Genomic DNA, 22792 nt, shown 5'->3' with positions numbered 1-22792 from the left:
AATTCCGGTTAGCTTCCTCTGTTTGTGACTGATCTTCTGAAGTATTTTTATGAACCTCAGTGGAAGTCATCTCTTACCTCAGTGGTAAGTCAGTGATCCTCCAGGGGAGATAGGGAAGTCATCCCTTCAGTTTGGGGCAGAATTTTAACAAGGGCGTCCCACGCATCCTTACTGCTCTTAGCAGTCTCTGTTCATAGTAGGTACTAGGATCTGCCTCTTCCTGTTGTTCTCCTTGAAATCTGTGGCCTGGTCCACCCATAGCGATGTCACTCAGGGCGTGGTGAACACCCCTGAGCAATGTAGCTGTGCTGACCTAACCCCCAGTGTAGATGCAGCTCAGTTGATGGAAGAATGCTTCTGTCAACATAGCTACCATCACTCGGGGAGGTGGCATTTCTACACTGATGGAAAAACCCCTTTTGTCAATGAAGGCTGCATCTACACTACAGGGTTATGCCAGCATAGCTACGGCACTGGGTTCTGACAGTATAGTCCCTGTAGTGGAGACATGATCTGTGTGTTTCTCTGCTTCCAGAAAAGAACTGTTTTATACAGCCAAGCTCAGCATTCTGTGCAGCCAGCTGGAGACACTGCCTCTGCACATAACAGGCAGGTAGGCAGGGCTTGTTTTGGCTCACCTCTCCCCACCCCCAGGCAGCATTATGTTTTATTCATACAGAGAGTACCTAGTGTCATGTATAGGTGTTTGGAAATTAATTACCAAATGCTAAATCCTGGGCCTGTAGCCATCTGTGACAGAGGGCCTTGGGAAAATAATCAGGAAAAAAAGATTAAAGAGAAGGAATCAACTTACGAGCAGAAGGAAGCCTGAACCAAGACTCCAGAACCAAACATGACCCTTGAAGGAATTGGTGCCAGATCTCAACTCTGCAGCTCATACATTTCTCTATCTAAGTACATTACAGAAAGGAAACTGAAAGTGAGGAGAAGTAACAGACAAGGGACAGACCAAAAGAAAAACTATCAGAACAAGGAAGAGAAAGGAGCAAAGAGAAAAAACAGGCTGACAAATCTAGCTAAAATGATAGTCTACTTCTGCCCCTTGTTGGGTAGAAAAGATTCAATTCATTAAGTGTACATAGTTGCCATTTTGGACTGGTAAAAGGACAACCAGTCCTACATCTTAGCATCCCTTCTCCTTCAACTTTTGGCGCTTTTATTGAGTTTGGCACCAAAACAAGAGAAAGGTAGTGTCTCATGGTGGTAGAAGCTGCCTAGCAACAGAGAATGCATATATGGGAGTGTCACCCTCTGAGGGGCGCTCTGTGTCTCTGGATGCTGTGAAAGCAGGTCATCCCATTGAGGCATAGAAGCCTTCCCACAGAGTACCAGCCTTGCTGTTAGCTAGAGCCCTGAGGGATTAGGACTTGAGATGAACCAGTAACATCTACCAAGGTTCCCTTAACTTACCTCCACTCACCTGTTCCATCATCACATGAGATAGCATTCGCATTCAGCACACAGGACGATGAAATCAGGAACAGTAGACAGAAGAAACTATACTGAATATCTACTTGCTTGTCACCGAAGTTCCTAAGGTCCAGTTCCTGTTGTGTTGTTGTTCCTGGCACCTGCCCCTGGTTCCCGTCTGTGTTCCTGTTCTCCTGTCCAGTGTCTGCAAGATATGGTATAGTCCTTCTTGTTAAGTTCTGTGTACCCTATTGTGCATAGGGTTTGGGGCTCTGGGGTTCACCCCCATTTACATTTGTGTTAATAACCAAGCTGTTATTGTGTTATCTTAGTTTGCAGGGAGTCCTAGCCTGTTATTGTTACTCTTAATAAATACCACCTGACTATTTGCAACCTCAATCTGCCTTTGCCTTAACTACACAGTTGCAGATGATAGATGCGGAGGGGGTAGAACACTACAGATGGCTCATCTTCTGTAAAGAAAACCTAGTTCCAACTGTCTCAGGCTAACACCTTCTCCATAATGAGGGTGTGTGAAGGGGCTGAATAGCTGCCTGATGCATACATTTGTTAGACATAAAACTATGGACTGCTGAATTAGTCAATGGGACTACTGTATTTTTCTTTTTGAGAAAGTTTGCCTCTCTAAAATAGTAATTAAAATAAAAATCAATCAGGTTGGGATACCAATGTTACAGATGTTAAAACATTGTCTGTTAAAAGTAACTATTCTCTAGTTATCGCTATACTTAAAAATAAATTAATCACTTGGTTTCAAATGTGAATCCTTGGAGAATAGTCTCTAGCATAGACATTTCAGAGTTCTCAGATTACCTGCTGGAATAGAAAGGAATGATTCAGGTCCTTTGTGGATAATTTGTTATGAGCTATTCTGGAATCAAATTAAGACACTATGGGTCACAGTTCAATCTCAGTTACACCTGTGTAAATCCATGGTAAGTGGAGACACTGATGGAGTTAAATGGGTGTAAAAGATCAAAACTAAGGTTCCTGCTTCTGTTCAACATTCATTCTAGGACTTGGTTGTAACCAAGTACAGAGAAGATCCTTCTTTCAGCAAACAAGATGCCTGCACTCATTTCCCTTGGCTTTGTTTCATAGAAAGAGTCTATCTTCTTCAGGGAGGAAGAAAGAATGTTGTCTTAAGGTTACTAAAAATTTATATTTTCCCTTATGTAACTTTAAGTTGGATGAATCAGGTTCAGGCAGCTAAAAAATAAATTACTGAAAAGGGGATTTTTTTTTTTTTATATCTTTCCAAAGTGATGGTTCAGATCTAGGAGGAAAGATAAAACTTTTATAGATTATGACAAAGGCCAACAGGCTGGTTGATTTGCAGTATGGATGAGATGATTGGAGAACGTTCTCTTTGCCCTGGATTCTGCACAGTAAACTGTACAAATTCCACAGGAAACTGCTATTAAAACACAATAGGGGATGATATACAGATTATTTCTGCCTTACCTATTTTGAAATCAACAGGAGTACAGGGTGCCCAGCACCTGGCAGAACTGATCTCTTAACGATCAATAAAATACATCCTTCCTTCCTCATTCCCTAATCAAGGTTGATCCCATACTGCTCTAAGAGAGGCTGATGGAAATGTTGTTACTGATTTGTATTATAACGAAGAAAGAGAAGGATTGTTGAAGTTCTATAGTTTGAGTTCACCTTTTAAATATAAAATATTCTCTTTGCCCCTCTATGTGCCTGATCTGGCACTCCTTACTCAGGCAAATCCTCTTTTAAATCAGTGAATTTTTGCTTAAGGAGTAGGTTTGTTACAATGCTTTCTCTCACAGACTTATTTTTGCAAAGACAAAGAGCTATCATATAAATGAATTTGGAAACACAGTTTTAAAATACTTCTGAAATTTAGTTTATTTTATTTTTAGGCTTCATCTCACTAGAAAGCTGGAGTTAATTTAATGGCTACATTTAAAAAAAAAAAAGAGCTAAAGCTACATTACAACAATAGCATAGCATTTCCAAATGTTGCCAACTATTCTATTTTGTACATCAGTTAGTTACTCGGGGGAAAAAGCATCAGTAGTACTTCAACACAAGGTAAAAATGAAATACAGTATCGAAAGATTCCCTAGAATTTCACACTGTATTTAAATACATTACCAAAGCTGATTTATTCCAAGCTCCCACACCAAAGGTTTACTAGGATCCCAGTACTCTACCAACAATTTCAGATAGTACACAACTCCCAAAAACTTTACAAAAGTTGTTTCTGCCATCTAGTGTAAAATTGATGAATTACACTGGCTATGCTGCTTTCCAATCAACGTCAACAGTGTGTGTTTAGCGACTTATTATTTAGCTGGTTTATCTTACCCCCTTTTATATATTTTGTAATGCACCTATTTTAAAAAGTCTTTATTTCCATTTCTATCAGACTCTTCAGCAGGTCCCTCTTCTATATTTTACAACAGTAATGATTCAGATTGCCCTTTGTTTAGTATACGACCATTCTTATAAAAAAGGTTTGTTTCAAACATTGATAGATACGATCAGAGAAGAGGAGGCCAGGCAAACGAAAGCAAGATACACAATTCCTAGGAGATGTGGTGGAAACCAGTTGGGACATCTTACAGAAATAGACTCAGATCCTGCAATGAGCTCTGCATGGATGTATCCATACCCACACAGTGACCCATTACAGGATCAGGGCCATGTATTGCCAGGGATATAGGTCTTTATATCCTTAACTCCTGCAATTCATAATTGTATGAGGGCAGAGAAACCTACAAGAAACTACGGTAGGCCCTGATTCTGCAAGTGATACCTCATGTGCCAACTAGGGTTACCAATTTTGGTGAGACATATTCCTGGAGATTTCATCACATGACATAATCTTTAATTAAAAATTAATCTTTAATTCCTGGAGACTCTGGGACAACCATGGAGGGTTGGTATCAAGGTCCCTTCCCCACTCTGAACTCTAGGGTACAGATGTGGGGACCTGCATGAAAGACCCCCCTAAACTTATTCTTACCAGCTTAGATTAAAACTTCCCCAAGGCACAGATTTTCTTGCCTTGGGAACCAGCTTAGGTTAAAAATCTGTTACGCTGCCACCACCAAGCGATTTAAACAAAGAACAGGGAAAGAGACCACTTGGAGACGTCTTCCCAGAAAATATCCCCCCCCTCCAGATTTGAAAGTAACTTGTCTCCTCATTGGTCATTTTGGGTCAGGTGCCAGCGAGGTTACCTTAGCTTCTTAACCCTTTACAGGTGAAAGGATTTTGCCTCTGGCCAGGAGGGATTTTATAGCATTGTATACAGAAAGGTGGTTACCCTTCCCTTTATATTTATGACAGTTGGCAACTCTATTGACAACCCACACTGAAACCAATGACTGTCCATCTGCCCAAAGCCAGCTGGAGTGGGTCTGTGTAGAAATAAACTACAGGGCACCATGTCAGTGCTCTATACTATGTTTATAGTTCTATATTTTTGCTTCTGGCGTTTGATAAGTTTGACGAGGAAAAAGAATCAAATAAAAATGTTAACATGAAAAGAATCAAATTTCCTAACAATTGCCCTGAACTCGAATCTTTGCTCTTTGTCTTTTGAAAACTTTAACGAGGCCAGGTCCTTGTCCTGCTCCTCACTCATTTCTATTCACTGCATTGCACTGTAATGAATGATACCTGGTGGGGCGTACACTCCCCCGCACCCCACCCCGCTGCTCCCGGGGCAAAATCTGAGTCCGTTTCTGAATATGGGGCTAATTTCTTTACATGAGTGAAAACTCCGCATTTGAGCGGACCCAGCCGCAAACTCTATCATCCCCCAGTGGGAGAGGCTGCGACCCCGGCGCTTAGCTCCCAGGTCAAAGGGAAGGGGCCAGGCTCGGAGTACGCCCAGAGCACAAGCCAGGCACGAGCAGAGCTGCACCGCGAGGGGCTCCGGCAGCTCGGGGCCCGCGGCAGCGCAACGCAGCGCCGCCCCCGCCGCCGAGCACTACATTTCCCACAGAGCTGCGCGCGCCGCCAGCCCTCCGCGCCCCGCCTTGGCGAAGGGGCCTCTGGGAATTGTAGTCCCAGGCCGAGGAAGGGGAAGATGGCGGTGCCCAAGGCCGCGGTGGCGCTGAGGCACGTGAAGAGCGTCATGGTCCGGTTCTGCCCTTTCCAGACCAACGTGGAAACCACACGGTGAGGAGAGCTCGGGAGGGCGGCCAGACACCCCCTATACCCGCCTCACGGGGAGCAGCCCCTCCCCCACATTCCCCCCTGGACGGGGAGCGGCCAATCGGCCGGCCCGCCCTACCCACTCCCCTATGGGTTCCTGCCCCCCATTCAGCCTACCAAGCAAGGCCTTTCCCGTCTACCCTCCCCCTCACCCCCTGGGCGTTGCCTCCGCCTGTGCGGCGGGGCAGCGAGTGGTTCGCCCTGCTCAGCCCATTCGCCCCCGGGGCTGGAATGGCTTCCGTGGCGTGTTGTCTGCGGAGAGACCCCTCTTTCCCCCGGCCCTCCAGCCAAGGGATGGGCTCCCCCAGCCCGGCCATATGCACCCGACGCAGCTTTGAAGTTTGGATCTGGTTCTACTTACAGGGGTGTTTGTCTCCAAACACGACTGTGTTACCGGGCATTGGGTGGGGTGGGTTCGCTGTTTGTGGGTTCTAGAGCAAGTGGTTGGTTCTAGATTGGTTACCAAGTACAAAGACAACTTTACCTGGGCCGGGAGAGTCAGTATGGGTCCATCCCGTCTTCCCATTATTGTCAGTAATAAGCAGCATTGTCAGCCTTTAAATGTTTAAAAAACCACAAGTCAGGTACCTAAAAATTGAGATTAAAAACAAAAGATTTAAAAAATTGCTCTCCTTTTTTGAGCCTATCAGGTGCACTCAGGTCACATTTTTATGCTTTTCTCTGCAACCACTAGGCTTACAGGCATTTTTTTAATTGAATGCTGATATTTTTATATAATCAGTTGTCTCCACTAACCAGGGCTTTAATAGGCATCAAGTTTAAAACTAATATAAGGAAGTACTTCTTCACTCAATGCACAATCAACCTGTGGACCTCCTTGTCTTGGGATGTTGTAAAGCCCAAACGTATAACTGGGTTCAAAAAAGAATTAGCTAAGTTCATGGAGGATAGGTCTATCCATGGTTACTAGCCAAGATGGTTAGCAGTACAGCCCCATGCTCTGGGTGTCCCTAAGCCTCTGATTGCCAGATACTGGGACTGGAGGATGGGATAGATCACTTGATAATTGCCCTGTTCTATTCATTTCCTTTGAAGCATCTGGTATTGACCACTGTTGGATAACAAGATATTGGGTTAGGTGGATCATTGGCCTAACTCAGTATGGCCATTCTTTATATTTAAGTTAAAACATCAAATATTGTGAGAGTTGGCCAAGTTAAGACCCCAGCAAGACCTGTGCAACCCCATTGTTTTCAGATTACTGGTTTAGTGACACCTGTACACATGTGTTCACTCAATTTGCACAAATATAATTGACATGAATTTAGCAAACAATTGTTGATGTTGTAAAAGGAGGAGTAGAATCTAGTTTCCCCCCTTTACTACTTTGATGAAAGTAAAATGCAGCAGTGAAAATTATTGTCACTACAGTAAGATGATATGACTTACTATCAGTAAGCAGATATATGTCTGAACACACTGAGGAGGCAATTCTTTAATAGGAAGGTGTCATTTTTTATTCACTTTTCAGAGAAGAAAGGTATCGTAATGAAGTTCTACAGGAAAGATATACTATAACACGATCAGAAGATGGGTTGAAATACAACTAATCTGTCTTCTGCTTCTGTGTCTTTAGGTATGTCTACACTATGAGCTGGAAACTGTAAATTGGAACTTGCGGGGACATATCTGCTGGAGCTGTGACTGAGCTAGCGTGCTAAAAATAGAGTGTAGCAGCATAGAGGGAGGAGCTAGCCACCGTAAGTAGTCCGAGACGCTAACCATGTGGTGGGGTGGGTAGCCCTTCCTGCTGCCACAGCTACACTCTATTTTTAGCACAATACCTCAGTCAGAGCTAGCACGGGTTAAGTCTCCTCAAGCTAGAAATTGCATCTCCAGCTCAAAGTATAGAGGTACTGACTAAGGCCTGCAAGCACACATGTACTTAACTTTACTATGCTAAGCACAGAGGCCCCAACCCTAAAGTCATTGAGGATCCATGTGAGTGCAAGGGTCAGCACATGTGGAGTCAGCTGTAAGATTAGTTATTAGTAGGGCCCTACCAAATTCTTGGTCCGTTTTGGTCAATTTCACGACTGTAGGAATTGAAAATTGGTAAATTTCACGTTTTTAGATTTTTAAATCTGAAATTTCGTGGTGTGTTAACCGTGGGGGTCCTGACCCAAAAAGGGAATGTGTGGGAGAGTTGCAAACCTATTGTAGGGAGGGTCATGGGGTTGCCACCCTCACTTCTGTGCTGCCTACAGAGCTGGACAGAATGGGGAGCATGGGGTGCGGAGCTATCTGCAGCTGGGAGAGAGATCCAAGAGCACCCCTGCAAGGAAAGACCACATCCTGTCCTGCCCCAGCCCTGCCCAGACTATCAGCTAGGTGCCCCCTTTGCTGGGATGCTCCCAGCAGCACAGGAAAGATCGGATCCAGCTCCACAAGCCTTCTCCAGCTGCAAGAACCCTCTGGGGCTACTGCCCAGTCCCAGAGCGTCCTGCAGAAGGGGGAGGCTCCTGGAGGTGGCTCTAGACCCGCACGCCCCAGCCTGCCCCCTTTGTGGGGAAGGACTTATTTCATGGCCCATGACACATTTTTCACTGCTGTGAAATTGGTAAGGCCCTAGTTATTAGTGTTACAATACTTAGAAATAGTGAGGGAAAATACAATGGCTGATGTTCTTTGGTAATCAATTGCCTGAGAAGTCCAAATAATTGTGCTTTGTCCATGACATAAATACTTTACTAAAGGGACATAAAACACAAACTTGGAACAGATGTGAGGAGTTATTTTACACGTACCCGCAGGCATGGATGTGCATACACACACAGTAATAGAGGTTAAGGCTAAAAGGGACAACCAGATAATCTAGTCTGACCTGTGTATTACAGGTCACCACTACCACCACTCAGTACGTGCACGTTAAAACCAACAACTGAAATTAGACCAAAGCATTGCAGCTCTCATGAGACTAGATACTATGAGCCACAGACCGAGAAAAGGAGAGACCAAGGTGCACCAGTGCCCAAGACCCTCACAATGGCAGGGAAATGATTAAGTGATTAGAGATACTCACACACTACAGAGGAAGATGAAGCACAACCAAGGTCACTGCCAATCTGACCTGAGAGAAAATTCCTTCCTTACCCCATATATGGTGATCAGGTAGACCCTGAGCATATGAGCAAGAACTGGCCAGCCAAGTACCTTGAGAGAGAGAGAATGCTTGGTGCCACCTAAGAGCTCTGGCCCACCCCAGCCAATCTCATATCTCCAGCTGTGGCCATCACTGATGCTTCAGAGTAAGGCAATAAAAGTAACCCACAGCAGAATACATTGGAGTGTGTGCAGGGAATCCCTTCCTGACTCTTGCAGGTGACTGATATGGCTTCAAAGTGACCCTATTCGTTGAACTTTGACCAAAAATTAAATGAAAAACAAATTACACAAACTTCAGCAAATCATTAGAAATGTTACCATGGAGTTGGGAAAAAAATCCAATGGAAACAGATATTTAAGCAAAATAAACATTTCTCTGAACTCCAAACACTGAAACATTGACAACCTGAAAGTAAAATTGGTTATAAAGAAAAATAAAACTGATCTGACTGATAGCTGGGATAGCGCAATCAATCAAAAAGAAATGCAGAAAGGAAACAAAATAGTGAAAAGCAAATTGGATTTTAAAATTTCTTTGTAATAATCTGTTAAAATAATCATACAATCGAGTCTGCACTTATGGAACTTCTTGTAGAACTGGGGCAGTAAATATAAATCCTAATTGGTTTGTATTTTGGTTAGCAACATCAAACTATGTAAATTAATTGCAGAAATATGTTCAGTATATTCTTACTTAATTTATATTTCTTAAATCTTTTCAGAATATTTCTTGAGCATGTAAGCAGTAAAAAAGCTCGTGCCTCCAATATCAACTGTGTAGTGACAACAGATGTAAGGCACGATGGATCTGAACCAGTTGTAGACATCATGTTTGGTAAGGAGTTTATCATTCATCTTAAAGGGAACGTAGCCTTTCTAGACTCACATGGGAAGATATTTGTGGTTGTTTCCTGTAATTTGTATTTGTGTTGGGGTCATATCTTGACATCCCAGTTATGGATCAGAATCGCACTGTGCTAGGTGTTGTACAAACATGTTTTTGAGCAAGAGTACGATGGAATCAGTCAGGTTAATGTATTGGGAAGGAAATTTAAAAAAAATATTCTGTCTACTGGATTTAGAACTGGGAAGAAAGGGAATGCTTAAAAAAAAAAAAAAAAGAGATTGTCTTCATTACAAACATTCAGCTCCAATACTTAAATGAGAGGTCTGCAAGCGGACCCTTGCACCTGTGCAGAGCCCTATTGCAGGCAATGTGGCTCCATGCTGCCACAGAGACATGCTGCCACAGTAACTTGGTCATATGAGCTGTCCCACCTCAGTGGGACTACTCACATGTATAAATGTTTGCAGAAATGGGTCTACGAGCTGTGCAGCCAGCTCTGTGGGCTCCTCTAACTTGTACTGGAGGTTTCTGTCAACCCCCAGAGCAGCCCAGATTCGAGCCACTTCACAAATCGCTTTAATCCACCTTTGTTCTCCTCTTTCCTAAATTTTACCTTCTGTTCTGCTGTCTTCTAAGAGGTCCAGCAGAGAACCCAGCCCATTAAGTTTTTCCTTCACTAATGATTATCTATTTGTTTTCCTTTAAACTTTCATATTTTAATCAGGTCAGCTGCCATTTCTAGCGAACGTTGCGAAGTTTTAGGTTTGATATGTCAAACATATATATTTTTCATTCAGTGTCTCTATAGAGTATTTCCTTCCTCATTTATTTGCCATCCTTGTCTCTTGCCAGGGTATACTAGATGATGAAGCTCAATGCTGTGCACAGCCTCTGCCAAAAGAGATTATTTTACTGATGCCAGAAACTACTGCTTTCAATTTCTCACTTTCCCAAGGTGCTGAGCATGTTGCCAAGGGAGCATTTCCAGCCCTTGGAGTCTGGGAATACAGGACCTGAACTTGGAAACTGCACAAGACAGTGTATTATGCTGCTGCTAGATGGCTTGCTATAGTTTTTTTGAGAGATACCGTCAACTTGAAAAATCTAGTCACTTCAAAATTTAATTATGATTAGTTTTAGGCACTGCATTTTGTTCCGAGTTCTCCCTTATTCCTCACCCACCTTGTCTCTTTATATGCAATATTTCAGATGTGGAATCCACTCCTTTAGGCTGGTCTACACTACACAGTTAGGTCGACATAAGGCAGCTTACATTGACCTAATTATGTCAGTGTCTACACTACAGCCTTCCTCCTGCCGATGTAAGGCCTTGTCTACGCTACCGCAGTAAGTCGACCTAAGTTATGCCACCCAAGTTACATGAATAACATAACTTGAATCAACGTAGCTTAGGTTGACTTACCGTGGTGTCTACCCCATGCTGCGTCAATGGGAGACGCTCACCTGTCGACTTACCTTACTTTTCTTGTTCCGGTGGAGTACTGGAGTCGGGCTGGAGAGTGTTCTGCAATTGATTTAGTAGGTCTTCAACAGACCCGCTAAATCAACCCCCGCTGCACTGATCACGTCAGCGTCAATCTCTGGTAAGTGTAGACTTGGCCTAAGTGCCCTACTACACCATTATAGCTCCACCTGCACGAGAGGCGTAAGGCTTATGTCAGTGTAGATAGGGCGATGCAGTGTTTGTGTAGACACTGCATTACTTACATCAGCTGTTGGCAGGAACCGTGAAATTAACAAGAAAGCCAGGCAGCTGGACTCTGCCCCTTCCTGGAAGCTGGGGTGAGAATGGACCCCGCTCCGGGTTGGGAGCCGTGGTGAGAAGCCTGGACGACGGGACTCTGCTTCCAACTGGGAGCTGGGGCAAGAAGCCCTGGGCAGCCTCTTCTCTCCCCGCCTCCCCCGGGAGTCTCAGCTCTGCACACTACCCCTTTTAGGTTAGTGGAAGTGCTTCTGGTGAGGACACACACCACTGACCCAAAGAGGGTAGTGTAGACATGCACCACTACAGTAATTACTGCAGTGGCTGTAAGTTGACCTAATATAGGTCAACTTACCTTTCTAGTGTAGACGTAGCCTTACAGTCCAAGTTTGCCTACCTTCAGAGAATAGCGTGAACTACTTTAGTAACACATCTGTTCTGAAACTAGATCATATCTGGGGAGTTTTTTCCTTATGTTTGGGTGAGGCAGTTCAGGGATGGAGGCTGTTTTTGTTGTTGGCAGTTAACTTTAATGTTTTGCTTGCTCTTAATGTATGGTATGCACGCAGATTCAGTGGTAATGGGTATATGAAATCACTGAATATTTTTAAGTAAACTGAATGAACTGAGTGTTTACACCTATTTTAGTTTGAATGTATGCTAAATTGTTTCTTATAACTTTATTTATCACCTCTAAAGCGTACGATCTTTCCTTTACAGCTGATGGAGACAGATTGATAATGAAAGGAGCCAACTTGACAGCAGCAGAAATGTTATCAGCTTTCAACTCAAGATGCATAGCAAAAGACCTTAAGGCAGAAGAGAAAACTAAGAAAAAGAGTGCTTGAAGATCAAAGAAACAATTATGTTTAAAATTGTTTAGGCATGTGAAAAGCAATGAGCAGCTTTTGTCATCAGAACTACATAGGAAACTTCACTGATAACTGACATGAAATCTTAAAAAGAGATATGGACAAAATGCTGGCCAGTTCAACATACAGCTGAATGATTCGTAGAAATATATATTTTTCCTGAGGAAAATATAATGGAGAAGCTAAAATCATTAATTCTGGCAGGGTCGGCAAGTCTTGGATGCATAAATAAATTCCTCTAGCCATATACACAAACCGTCAATCTCTTGACCATGCACACACTGGATCAATGCCATGCCTATTTGTATATTAATATGAATAATGAAGATGAGCCTAATAAATTTGTTACAAATGGAAAAATTAAGTTTAGACAGTGTTTTCAACATACATGCTATGCATTGGTATCCAAAACTTCATTAGATTGTTAAACTTGTCTGTCACTAAGTAATTGATTTTGATTCAAGAATCTCTGAGGATTAATAACTGTTTAGTTAGCTCAGCAATGAAATCAAAGCCACAAAATAAAAAAGAATGTGTAAGACCCATCTTATAAGGGACTATCCACAGAGAAAAAGTGCTGCTTGTGAATCAGGGTGACAGAATATAGCCCAAAGTGAAAGATGAATTTGGTGTTTTCAGTATTTTGGAGAGAGAGTCATTTGCTGTGATACAGTTTTTTGTTAGTCTTTTTTAAGAACAGAGTAGGCCTTATTCTGTGTGTGTGTGTGTTCTGTTTTTTTTTTTTTTTTTTCCCCTCATATGCATAAAATCTGCAGAAGGAAGGACAGTTTTACAAGTACAGGTTTGTAGTTTGGTCCCATAGAAAGGAGAATGGTAAGGTCCATTAGGCTCCCTCTTATTTAAGAAAGATGGGAAGAGAAGGTAGTTAAAGCCCTTTTTTTGTTCTGTGTTTGTACAGTGCCTAGCCCAATGAGGTCCTGGTCCGTGATTGGGGCTCCTAGGTGCAACCACAATATGTGTAGTAGTAAAGGATTTTTAAAAATTTACATTTATTAAATCACTTATCAATCCTTTAGGCATTGTAGAGTTATTAAAAACCATGGCAAAAGGACAGATATGCTTAATATGATAAAAGGACTCGACTGCCCAAGTCATTTTAAAATATAGCCTTTATACTGATAAAGGAACAAACTCAGTACGTAACATAGTAATCCCATAATAGTCCGTTCCTTTCCATGAACAATAAAACCTCATCCCACTTTGTGCAAACAAGCGCATTAAAATAGATGAACATACCCAGAAGGTTAACAAATCTAAGCTGTGTCAGGCTGAAGGGGAAATGAGTTTCAGAGGCAAGGTCCTCTCAGAAAATGCGCTACTGGCAGCTCCGCTTCTTTCAAAGCAGCAGGTTGCCGGCTCCAGTGGCTCCACTGAACTTCTCAGTGCGAAAGGACTCAGGTCTTTCAGGTAGTTAGGTCCCCAAGCCATTTAGTGCTTTATGGCTCAAACCCATCAACTTAAATTCCAACTGGAAATCACAAACCAATGCAATTGTCATGCTTTCCTTGTGAAACACATTTAATTATGAAATACAGACATGGCTGCAGCATTCCTTCCCATGATGTGTATGTAACCCACGTGCTTGTAAAGCAATTGTTTTTTGTTTTGTTTTTTAGTCAACAGTGGGGAGAGAAGCAGTGGGGAGGAGACATGGAGTTTTGTGGAATCCTCTTAAGTTGGCACTTGGAAAGGCCAAGAGGCATGTAGAGCAGTGGTTTTCAAACCGTTTTTCTGGTGACCCAGTTGAAGAAATTTGTTCTCCTCGACCCAGCGGAGCTGGGGATGAGGGGTTGGGATTGGAACAGGGGGTTGGGGTGCAGGAGGGAGTCAGGGCTCTGGGCTGGGGCCAGGGATGAGAGGTTTGGGGTGCAGGAAGAGTAAAGAGGGGAGCTATGGGGCTGCCATTCACCTCTGGCTCTAAGGAGTCCAGGTGACACACATACACTTTTGATGCTATGCTGCAGAGACTGAGAAGTCATGGCTGTGAAAAGAATGAAAGGAAGTTGGTTACTCAGAAGTCCAAACAACACAGTTCCCTTAAAGTGATCCAGCCTCAGACCTCCATCCATGCACCCACATCAAATTTTTGTAAATCTTATTTCTTCATATAAAATAAAAGGTTCTACCAATCCCAAAGGATTGGACACAGTACCTCCCAGGTTAATGAATGTTTTAGATCTTACCCAAATACATGCTACAGCCAATTCTTATTAACTAAAATCTAAAGGTTTATTTATAAAAAGAAAGGTGAGAGTTAAAATTGGTTAAAGGAATCAATTACATACAGTAATGGCAAAGTTCTTGACTCAGGTTTGTAGCAGTGATGGAATAAACTGCTGGGTTAAGTCAAGTCTCTGCAGTTCATCCACAGCTTGGATGGGTCATTCAGTTCATTGTTCAGAGCTTCAGTTTGTAGCAAAGTTCCTCCAGAGGTAAGAAGCAGGATTGAAGACAAAATGGAGAAGAGGCTGCTGCCTTTTATAGTCTCTTGTTTTGTGGCCTGTGCTTCCTTTGTTTCAAACAAAAGCTACCCAGCACATGGCTTAGAAGCCTTAGAGATCTCTCCATTGGGACATGCCTTGCTGAGTCATAAGGTGTATCTGCCTTCTCTCAATGGGTCAATTGTATTGCTGATGGTCTTTAATGGGCCATCAAACAGGCTAGGCAGTGCTGATGCCAAATTGTCTGGGTGTGTCACCCAGAAGCATAGCACAAGTTTGAAATACAGACATACATACATATCTATAACTCACAATGCAAAGGTGATACAAACATAAATAAGATTATCCTATCTGGTAATTTATGACATTTTTGCAGATATCTTACATAGCATATCTGGCTGATTACTTCATGGGTCTTACTCCAGGAGCAAACATTTCAAATCCAGGTACACATTGTGCTGAAACTTTTGCAACAGTAACAAAGTGAGGAAGTCTCTGTGGGAAAACACCAACAGAGTTACGAAGTAAAATTTGCCCAAGTATTCCAAACGCTGGTTGCAGATATATGCTTATATATAAATACAGGTTTCAGAGTAGCAGCTGTGTTAGTCTGTATTCGCAAAAAAAAAAGGAGTACTTGTGGCACCTTAGAGACTAACCAATTTATTTGAGCATAAGCTTTCGTGAGCTACAGCTCACTTCATCTGATGCATAAAAGTGAAAAAAAATTTATGCATCAGATGAAGTGAGCTGTAGCTCACGAAAGCTTATGCTCAAATAAATTGGTTAGTCTCTAAGGTGCCACAAGTACTCCTTTTCTTTTTATATATAAATAGTTATTTAAAAGAAATTGTATGACACTGTCTTGGTGGTTGAACTGTGCAATATGTTTTTTTAAAGTCCTAAGCATGTGAATAAAGTTAACCATAGGCATAAGTACTTGCAGGATTGGAGCCTTGGATTGCAAGACATTCTGGGCAGGGATGTGTCTCTTACTCTCTATTTGCATAATGCTTAGCCCAGTGCGGCCATGATCCCTGTTGAGGCCTCTAAGTATTACTGTAATACAAGTAATAATCAGCCTATGCATATGTGCAATATGTTGGCTAACATGAACTCAGCATGTTCATAGCAAATTTAAAAGGAAATGCTTAAACTGTGATCTGAGATTACTACTGTAACACATTGAAAATACATTAATAAAACCTGACTGGACACAGCAGGATGTGGGAGAAAACACAAAAGGCAGTAGTGGGCAAATCTAGATCAATATTTTAAAGGACTAAAACCTGACCTTCCTTCCACTCCTTATACAAATAATGGGAAACCTTGGAGTAGTTAAGGATTTATCTACACATTAAAATTATTCTGGATTAAGGCAGAGTGTGAATTGAATGTGAAATTGCTATTTCTGAATAACTCAGGCCATGTCTACCCTACAATGTTAAGTCAACTTAAGTTACGTTGATGTGCAGCCACCACTGTAATTAAACCACTGTTGCATGTCCACACTATGATTCTTGCGTCAGCAGAGCCATCCACAGTAGCAGTTCCTGCACCAACAGAGCAGTGTACTGTGGGTAGCTATCCCACTGTGCAACTGGCGGCAGGGTGTTTTGGGAAGGGTTTGCAATGCCTGATGGGGACAGGTTCAGCATCACATGATGTGGTTTTCTTAATCCCATCATTCCATGGGCATCCTACTCTGTTTCCTGTCTCTTTTCAACTGACCTGTGTGACAGCCATCTCTGTCAGAAAGCATGGACCTTGCACTGCTCTTCAGTATTGACCTGTGCATTATGAACACAAGGCTATAAGAGGAGCTCAACAGGGGTGAGGGTTATTCGGCTGAAGGAGGCCTTCAAGGAGCATTTTAACACTGTGCCAAAGTAATTTGTGTTGCTGTATTGTGTTGAGCTTGGCATTGTTTGCACCATGCTATGAACCTTGTAATGATTGCTGTGTGTGCCTGCCTGTAACAATGCACACATGCCTATTGCTATGGTTAGCTGCAGCCACCATGTGATGGAGAAGAATAAAGATAAATTCAGTTTCCATAAGTAGATTTTTATTCCACACGCATTCAAATATACCTATGTAATCATAGAATATCAGGGTTAGAAGGGATCTCAGGAGGTCAGCTCATCCAACCCCCTGCTCAAAGGAGGACCAATCCCCTACTAAATCATCCCAGCCAGGGCTTTGTCAAGCCGGGCCTTAAAAACCTCTAAGGAAGGATATTCCACCAACTCCCGAGGTAACCCATTCCCGTGCTTTACCACCCTAGTAGTGAAAAAGTTTTTCCTACTATACAACCTAAACCTCCCCCACTGCAACTTGAGACCATTACTCCTTGTTCTGTCATCTGGTACCACTGAGAACAGTCTAGATCCATCCTCTGTGGAACCCCCTTTCAGGTAGCTGAAAACAGCTATCAGATCCCCCCTCATTCTTCTCTTCCGCAGAGATAAATAAATACATTTTATTTATCTGGTAAATAATCCCATTTCCCTCAGCCTCTCCTCATAAGTCATGTGCTCTAGCCCCCTAATAATTTTTGTTGCTCTCCGCTGGACTCTTTCCAATTTTTCCACATCCTTCTTGTAGTGTGGGGCCCAAAACTGGACACAGTACTCCAGATGAGGCCTCACCAATGCCGAATAGAGGGGAATGATCACGTCCCTTGATCTGCTGGCAATGCTCCTACTTATACAGCCCAAAATGCTTGGGAACAAGGGCACACTGTTGACTCATATCCAGCTTCTCATCCACTGTAACCCCTAGGTCTTTTTCTCCAGAACTGCTGCCTAGCCATTCGGTCCCTAGTCTGTAGCAGTGCATGGGATTCTTCCGTCCTAAGTGCAGGACTTTGCACTTGTCCTTGTTGAACCTCATCAGATTTCTTTTGGCCCAATCCTCTAATTTGTCTAGGTCCCTCTGTATCCTGTCCCTACCCTCCAGCATATCTATCTCTCCCCCCAGTTTAGTGTCATCTGCAGGGGTGGCAGATTTGTAGAAATTTTGGTGGTGCCCAGAAACTGCCTCCCCCCGAACTCCACCCCCTACCTGCCTAAGGCTCTGGGAGAGAGTTTGGGTGGGGGGAGGAAGTCTGGGGTGCGGGCCCTGGGCTGGGGCAAGGGATTGGGGTGCAGGAGGGGTGCAGGATGCAGGCTCTGGGAGGGAGTTTGGGTGCAAAAGGGGTGAGAGGTTGGGCTCTGGGAGGGTGTTTGGGTGGGAGAGGGGGTCTGGGGTGCAGGCCCTGAGATGGAGTTTGGTTGCTGGGTGCAGACTCTGGGCTGGGGCAGGGGGTGAGGGTGCAGGAGGGGGTGAGGGGTGCAGGCTCTGGGAGGGAGTTTGGGTGCAGGCTCTGGGCTGGGGATGGGGGTGTAGGAGTGGGTGAGAGGTGCAGGCTCTAGGAGGGAGTTTGGGGGTGGGAGGGGATGCGGAGGGAGGGGGTGCAGGCTCTGGGAGGGAGTTGGGGATGAGAGGGGGTGCGGAGGGAGGCGGTGCAGGGGTGAGGGCTGTGGGGCGGGGCTGGGGCTGGGGGTGTGGGAGGGGGCTCAGGGCTAGGGCAGAGGATTGGGGTGCAGGGGGATGAGGGCTTTGGCTGGGGCTAAGGATGAGAGGTTTGGGGCGTGGGAGAGGCTCAGGGCTAGGGCAGAGAGTTGGGGTGTGGGGGGGTGAGGGCTCCGGTTGGGGGTGCGGGCTCTGGGGTGGGGCAGGGCTGGGGATGAGTTTGGGGTGCAGGCGGGCTCCCAGCCCTCTCCACCCAGCAGCACACTCACCCCGCACCACTGTCACTGCACATGCTCCTAGGGCCCCTCTCAGGTCCAGGAATCTTCCTCGCCTCCCCTGTGGTGGGTGCCAGGGGGGCTGCCATCACATGTGCGCTTCCTCCCCTGCTGCTGCCTCTCACTGTAGCCTCACTGGGGGTGAGGGATGAGGCTGCCCCTTGCCCAGCGTGGGGCAGGAATGGTGACTGCGGGCGGGGGCCCCCTGTGCTGGTAGAGGGTCCTGCCAGAAAAGGGAAGGGTCCGAGGTGGAAGGGCCGGGTAAGGGCAGCCTGCCCTGCCACTAGTGGATGGGGGGCACTAGGACCCGTGGCGGCAGTTGATGCTCGGAGCCAGCAGAGCGGAGTGGAGCTGCAGGGGAGAGGCAGGGATGCTCTGGGGCCCTGGGGAGGTGCACGGGGGCAGCAAGTGGGAGCCGGGGGACATGTGGGGTAGGTGCGTGGGGGTGGCAGGTGGGGCCGGGGGAGAGACCCAGCCCCAGACATTGGTGGAGCCAGGCCCCAGGGCCCTGAATATTGCTGAAGCCTAGGCACCACTGGCCCATACAACTAGCCACCCCTGCATCTGCAAACTTGCTGAGGGCGCAATCCATGCCATCCTCCAGATCATAAATAAAGATATTGAACAAAACCGGCCCGAGGACTGACCCTTGGGGCACTCCGCTTGATACCGGCTGCCAACTAGACATGGAGCCATTGATCACTACCCGTTGAGCCTGACGATCTAGCCAGCTTTCTATCCACCTTATAGTCCATTCATCCAGCCTATACTTCTTTAACTTGATGGCAAGAATACTGTGGGAGACCATGCCAAAACTTTGCTAAAGTCAAGGAATAACACGTCCACTGCTTTCCCCACATCCACAGACCCAGTTATCTCATCATAGAAGGCAGTTAGCTTACTCAGGCATGACTTGCCCTTGGTGAATCCATGCTGACTGTTCCTGATCACTTTCCTCTCCTCAAAGTGCTTCAAAATTGATTCCTTGAGGACCTGCTCCATGATTTTTCCAGGGACTGAGGAGAGGCTGACTGGCCTGTAGTTCCCCAGATCCTCCTCCTTCCCTTTTTTTAAAGATGGGCACTACATTAGCCTTTTTCCAGTCATCCGGGATCGCCATGAGTTTTCAAAGATAATGGCCAAAGGCTCTGCAATCACATCAGCCAACTCCTTTAGCACCCTTGGATGCAGGGCATCCGGCCCCATGGACTTGTGCTCGTCCAGCTTTTCTAAATAGTCCCCAGCCACTTCTTTCTCCACAGAAGCTGGTCTCCTCCTCCCCATGCTGTGCTGCCCAGTGCAGTAGTCTGGGAGCTGACCTTGTTTGTGAAGACAGAGGCAAAAAAAGCACTGAGTACATTAGCTTTTTCCACATCCTCTGTCACTAGGTTGCCTCCCCCATTCAGTAAGGGGCCCACACTTTCCCTGACCTTCTTCTTGTTGCTAACATACCTGTAGAAACCCTTCTTGTTACTCTTAACATCCCTAGCTAGTTGCAACTCCAACTGTGATTTGGCCTTCCTGATTTCACTCCTGCATGCCTGAGCAATATTTTTCTACTCCTCCCTGGTCATATGTCCAAGCTTCCACTTCTCATAAGCTTCTTTTTTGTGTTTAAGATCAGCAAGGATTTCACTGTTAAGCCAAGCTGGTCACCTGCCATATTTACTATTCTTTCTACATATCGGGATGGTTTGTTCCTGCAACCTCAATAAGTGTTCTTTAAAATACAGCCAGCTCTTCTGGACTCCTTTCCCCCTCATGTTATTCTCCCAGGGGATCCTGCCCATGAGTTCCCTGAGGGAGTCAAAGTCTACTTTTCTAAACTCCAGGCTCCGTATTCTGCTGCTCTCCTTTCTTCCTTTTACCAGGATCCTGAACTCGACCATCTCATGGTCACTGCCTCCCAGGTTCCCATCCACTTTTGCTTCCCCTACTAATTCTTTCCTGTTTGATAGCAGCAGGTCAAGAAGAGCTCTGCCCCTAGTTGGTTCCTCCAGCACTTGCACCAGGAAATTGTCCCCAACACTTTCCAAAAACTTCCTGGATTGTCTGTGCACTGCTGTATTGCTCTCCCAGCAGATATCGCTGGCGTGCATTACCGCAACAGACAATGCTGAGGTAAACTTCATACATGCAGGGGAAAGTATGTTTAAAGGGGAGGGAACAGGGAATTCACAAGCACATACACCAATGAGTTTCTCACAGCTGGGTGTATGTGTGGCTGTCGTGTTTAATATCCCATGGAATAGAATGTCTTGGGTACTGCTGCAGCCCCAGAAGATACATGCGGGGGAGGGGGGGGGATGGGAGTGTAGGGAGGTCCTGGAATGCTTTTTCTTTTCTAATTAAGCTTTGTAAGATTGGAGAAGGTTTCAGCCAGAATTAAAACAAATCTCAAACATATGAGTTTGTTTCAGATAGAGATTATTTACATTGCTATCTAATGAGTTGTTGTACAGTGCTGTAACTCACATGCAGCTCACTGTAGTATGAGGTGTACGAGATTCCCTTGTGATTCTCTCCCCCTGCTTCCCTACAATGATTTCTCTTTATATCAGGCCTTCTGCACTGATGCAAAGAGGAAAGGATTTTATACCCTTTGTTTATGATTTCTCTGAAGCTACTAGTTCTTATGAAATCTATTGTAAATACATTTCAGTACTACCACTCCAATTCAAAATTGAGGCAATAGATTCAAAATTGCACATCAGAGCAAAAGTAACTACAGGTGCAGTGGAAAGACAGAGATTCTTGAAATTGGAGGCACTGGTCCAGTTTTTTTCTGAAACCTGACTGCTTTTTAGACAACCTCCTTCCTTCCTTCCTTTGACAGAGGGGAGAGTCCAGAGGATACCACTGTGCATCTGTGATCACTGTGGAGATACAAACCCAAGTCATATTGTCCAGATAACAAAAGTTCATTCCAATACTGAATATGTGCAATGTAATGGAAATACACTACCTGTCCACGTGACACTGACTCACTTTTAATAACACTGTACAAAGCCATGTAACACTGCAATTTATTTTAACGTAACATGATTACTAAAGTAAAGATGTTTTGAAAACTGGGTATTGTTTTAACACAAAAACCTTCCTCAAGAGAAGTAAATCTCTTTTCTTTAATGAATAATCTACAGTAGGCACACAAAAATTGTATCGATTTCTCACCCTCCATCAGTATTTTAACCCTGTGCAGTTTTCATCTATATGAAAAAGTGAATGCCAGTGGAATCTGCTTTTACTTGTACAGGGAAAGTGTTAATTCTGTTTCTTTTCATTCTTCCTTAAAACCATGCCCTCTTTTCCTACAGCCTAAGGCTAAGCACCTTGACCTCCACCCTGACTGCTCCCCCAACCAGCCTCCCACCCTTCACCATTACCCTGACCTCAGCCCCCTCCTTGTAGAAGTGGCATGTCTGTGGCTCTGCACCAGAGTGACTATTTGCGTCCCTTGCCTTCTGGTATGCCTGCCGCAGCTCTTTGATTTTTACATGGCACTGCTGCATGTCCCAATCATAGCCCTTCTCCTCCATTCCCCAACCAAGTTCCTGCAGCAAGAGCAGAGCTGTGACTGTACAGTGTCCTCTCCCCACAGACCCATGAGATCAACCACCTCCCATGTACTCCAGGCAGGAGCGCATTTGCTGCATGGAGCCAGCATGCTCAGCTGGGCAGTTGCTATGTGAGCAAACAGGAAGAGCAAGTTCAAAACTTCCTGGGGCTTTAACAGGGAGGGGCGTTCACCTGGGTACCTGGCTGCAGGGCAGCAGAGTTCAAAACGGTGACCAGAGTGGTAATGGCGGGCATTGTGGGATACCTCCTGAAGTCCACTTAGGACCAGGGGGCGATGTAAGCAATGGAGTGTCTACACTGACACTGTGTTGCTCTAATTACATTGCCCTAAGCTCTACGCCTCTCATCGAGGTGGTTTTATTCAGTCAGCATAACAGGTGAGTTAAAGCGGCAGGAGGGGCATAGCAGTGTATACACCTCCATAGTTAGGTCGACGTAAGTACCTTGTGTCAACTTAACTTTGTAGTGTAGATATGTCCTCAGAGGAAAGACATTTATTCCAGAGTAAGGGTAACTTTTTCTGGTTTACCTCCACTTCCAAAGCAGATTCCACAATAAGGGTGTCCACACATGGAGTTACTCAGGAATAGCTATTCTGGAATAGTTATTCCTGAATAACTCCATTATGACTCTGTATGGAATTGTGAGACACTTTATATTATCATTATTAATAGCAGTATTATAAAATTGCAATGAATCATGCTAGATATGCCATGTAAAGTATCTGTGAAAATGTT

The 22792-nt window shown here is 44.6% G+C and overlaps 1 protein-coding gene across 1 annotated transcript; it reads left to right on the top strand.

Annotated features, from left to right (window-relative positions):
- The first annotated feature begins 5112 nt into the window (after positions 1–5112).
- On the top strand, positions 5113–12583 carry MRPL53 (mitochondrial ribosomal protein L53). Its single transcript, XM_007052962.4, has 3 exons — positions 5113–5619; positions 9504–9616; positions 12072–12583. The coding sequence occupies exons 1-3, from the start codon at positions 5528–5530 to the stop codon at positions 12197–12199; spliced, it is 333 nt and encodes a 110-aa protein (XP_007053024.2). The 5' UTR covers positions 5113–5527; the 3' UTR covers positions 12200–12583.
- The last annotated feature ends 10209 nt before the right edge of the window (positions 12584–22792 follow it).

This window comes from Chelonia mydas, chromosome 2 (assembly GCF_015237465.2).
Source record: "Chelonia mydas isolate rCheMyd1 chromosome 2, rCheMyd1.pri.v2, whole genome shotgun sequence".
Classification (NCBI taxonomy): domain Eukaryota; kingdom Metazoa; phylum Chordata; order Testudines; family Cheloniidae; genus Chelonia; species Chelonia mydas.
This window is presented reverse-complemented; position numbering and strand designations above follow the sequence as displayed.

Bases quoted from the DNA above. Each gene is read 5' to 3' on its own strand.
- MRPL53 (XM_007052962.4), top strand. From the start codon at position 5,528: ATGGCGGTGCCCAAGGCCGCGGTGGCGCTGAGGCACGTGAAGAGCGTC. The intron at 5,620-9,503 runs GTGAGGAGAGCT...AAATCTTTTCAG, and splicing joins ACCAACGTGGAAACCACACG to AATATTTCTTGAGCATGTAA. The intron at 9,617-12,071 runs GTAAGGAGTTTA...TTTCCTTTACAG, and splicing joins AGTTGTAGACATCATGTTTG to CTGATGGAGACAGATTGATA.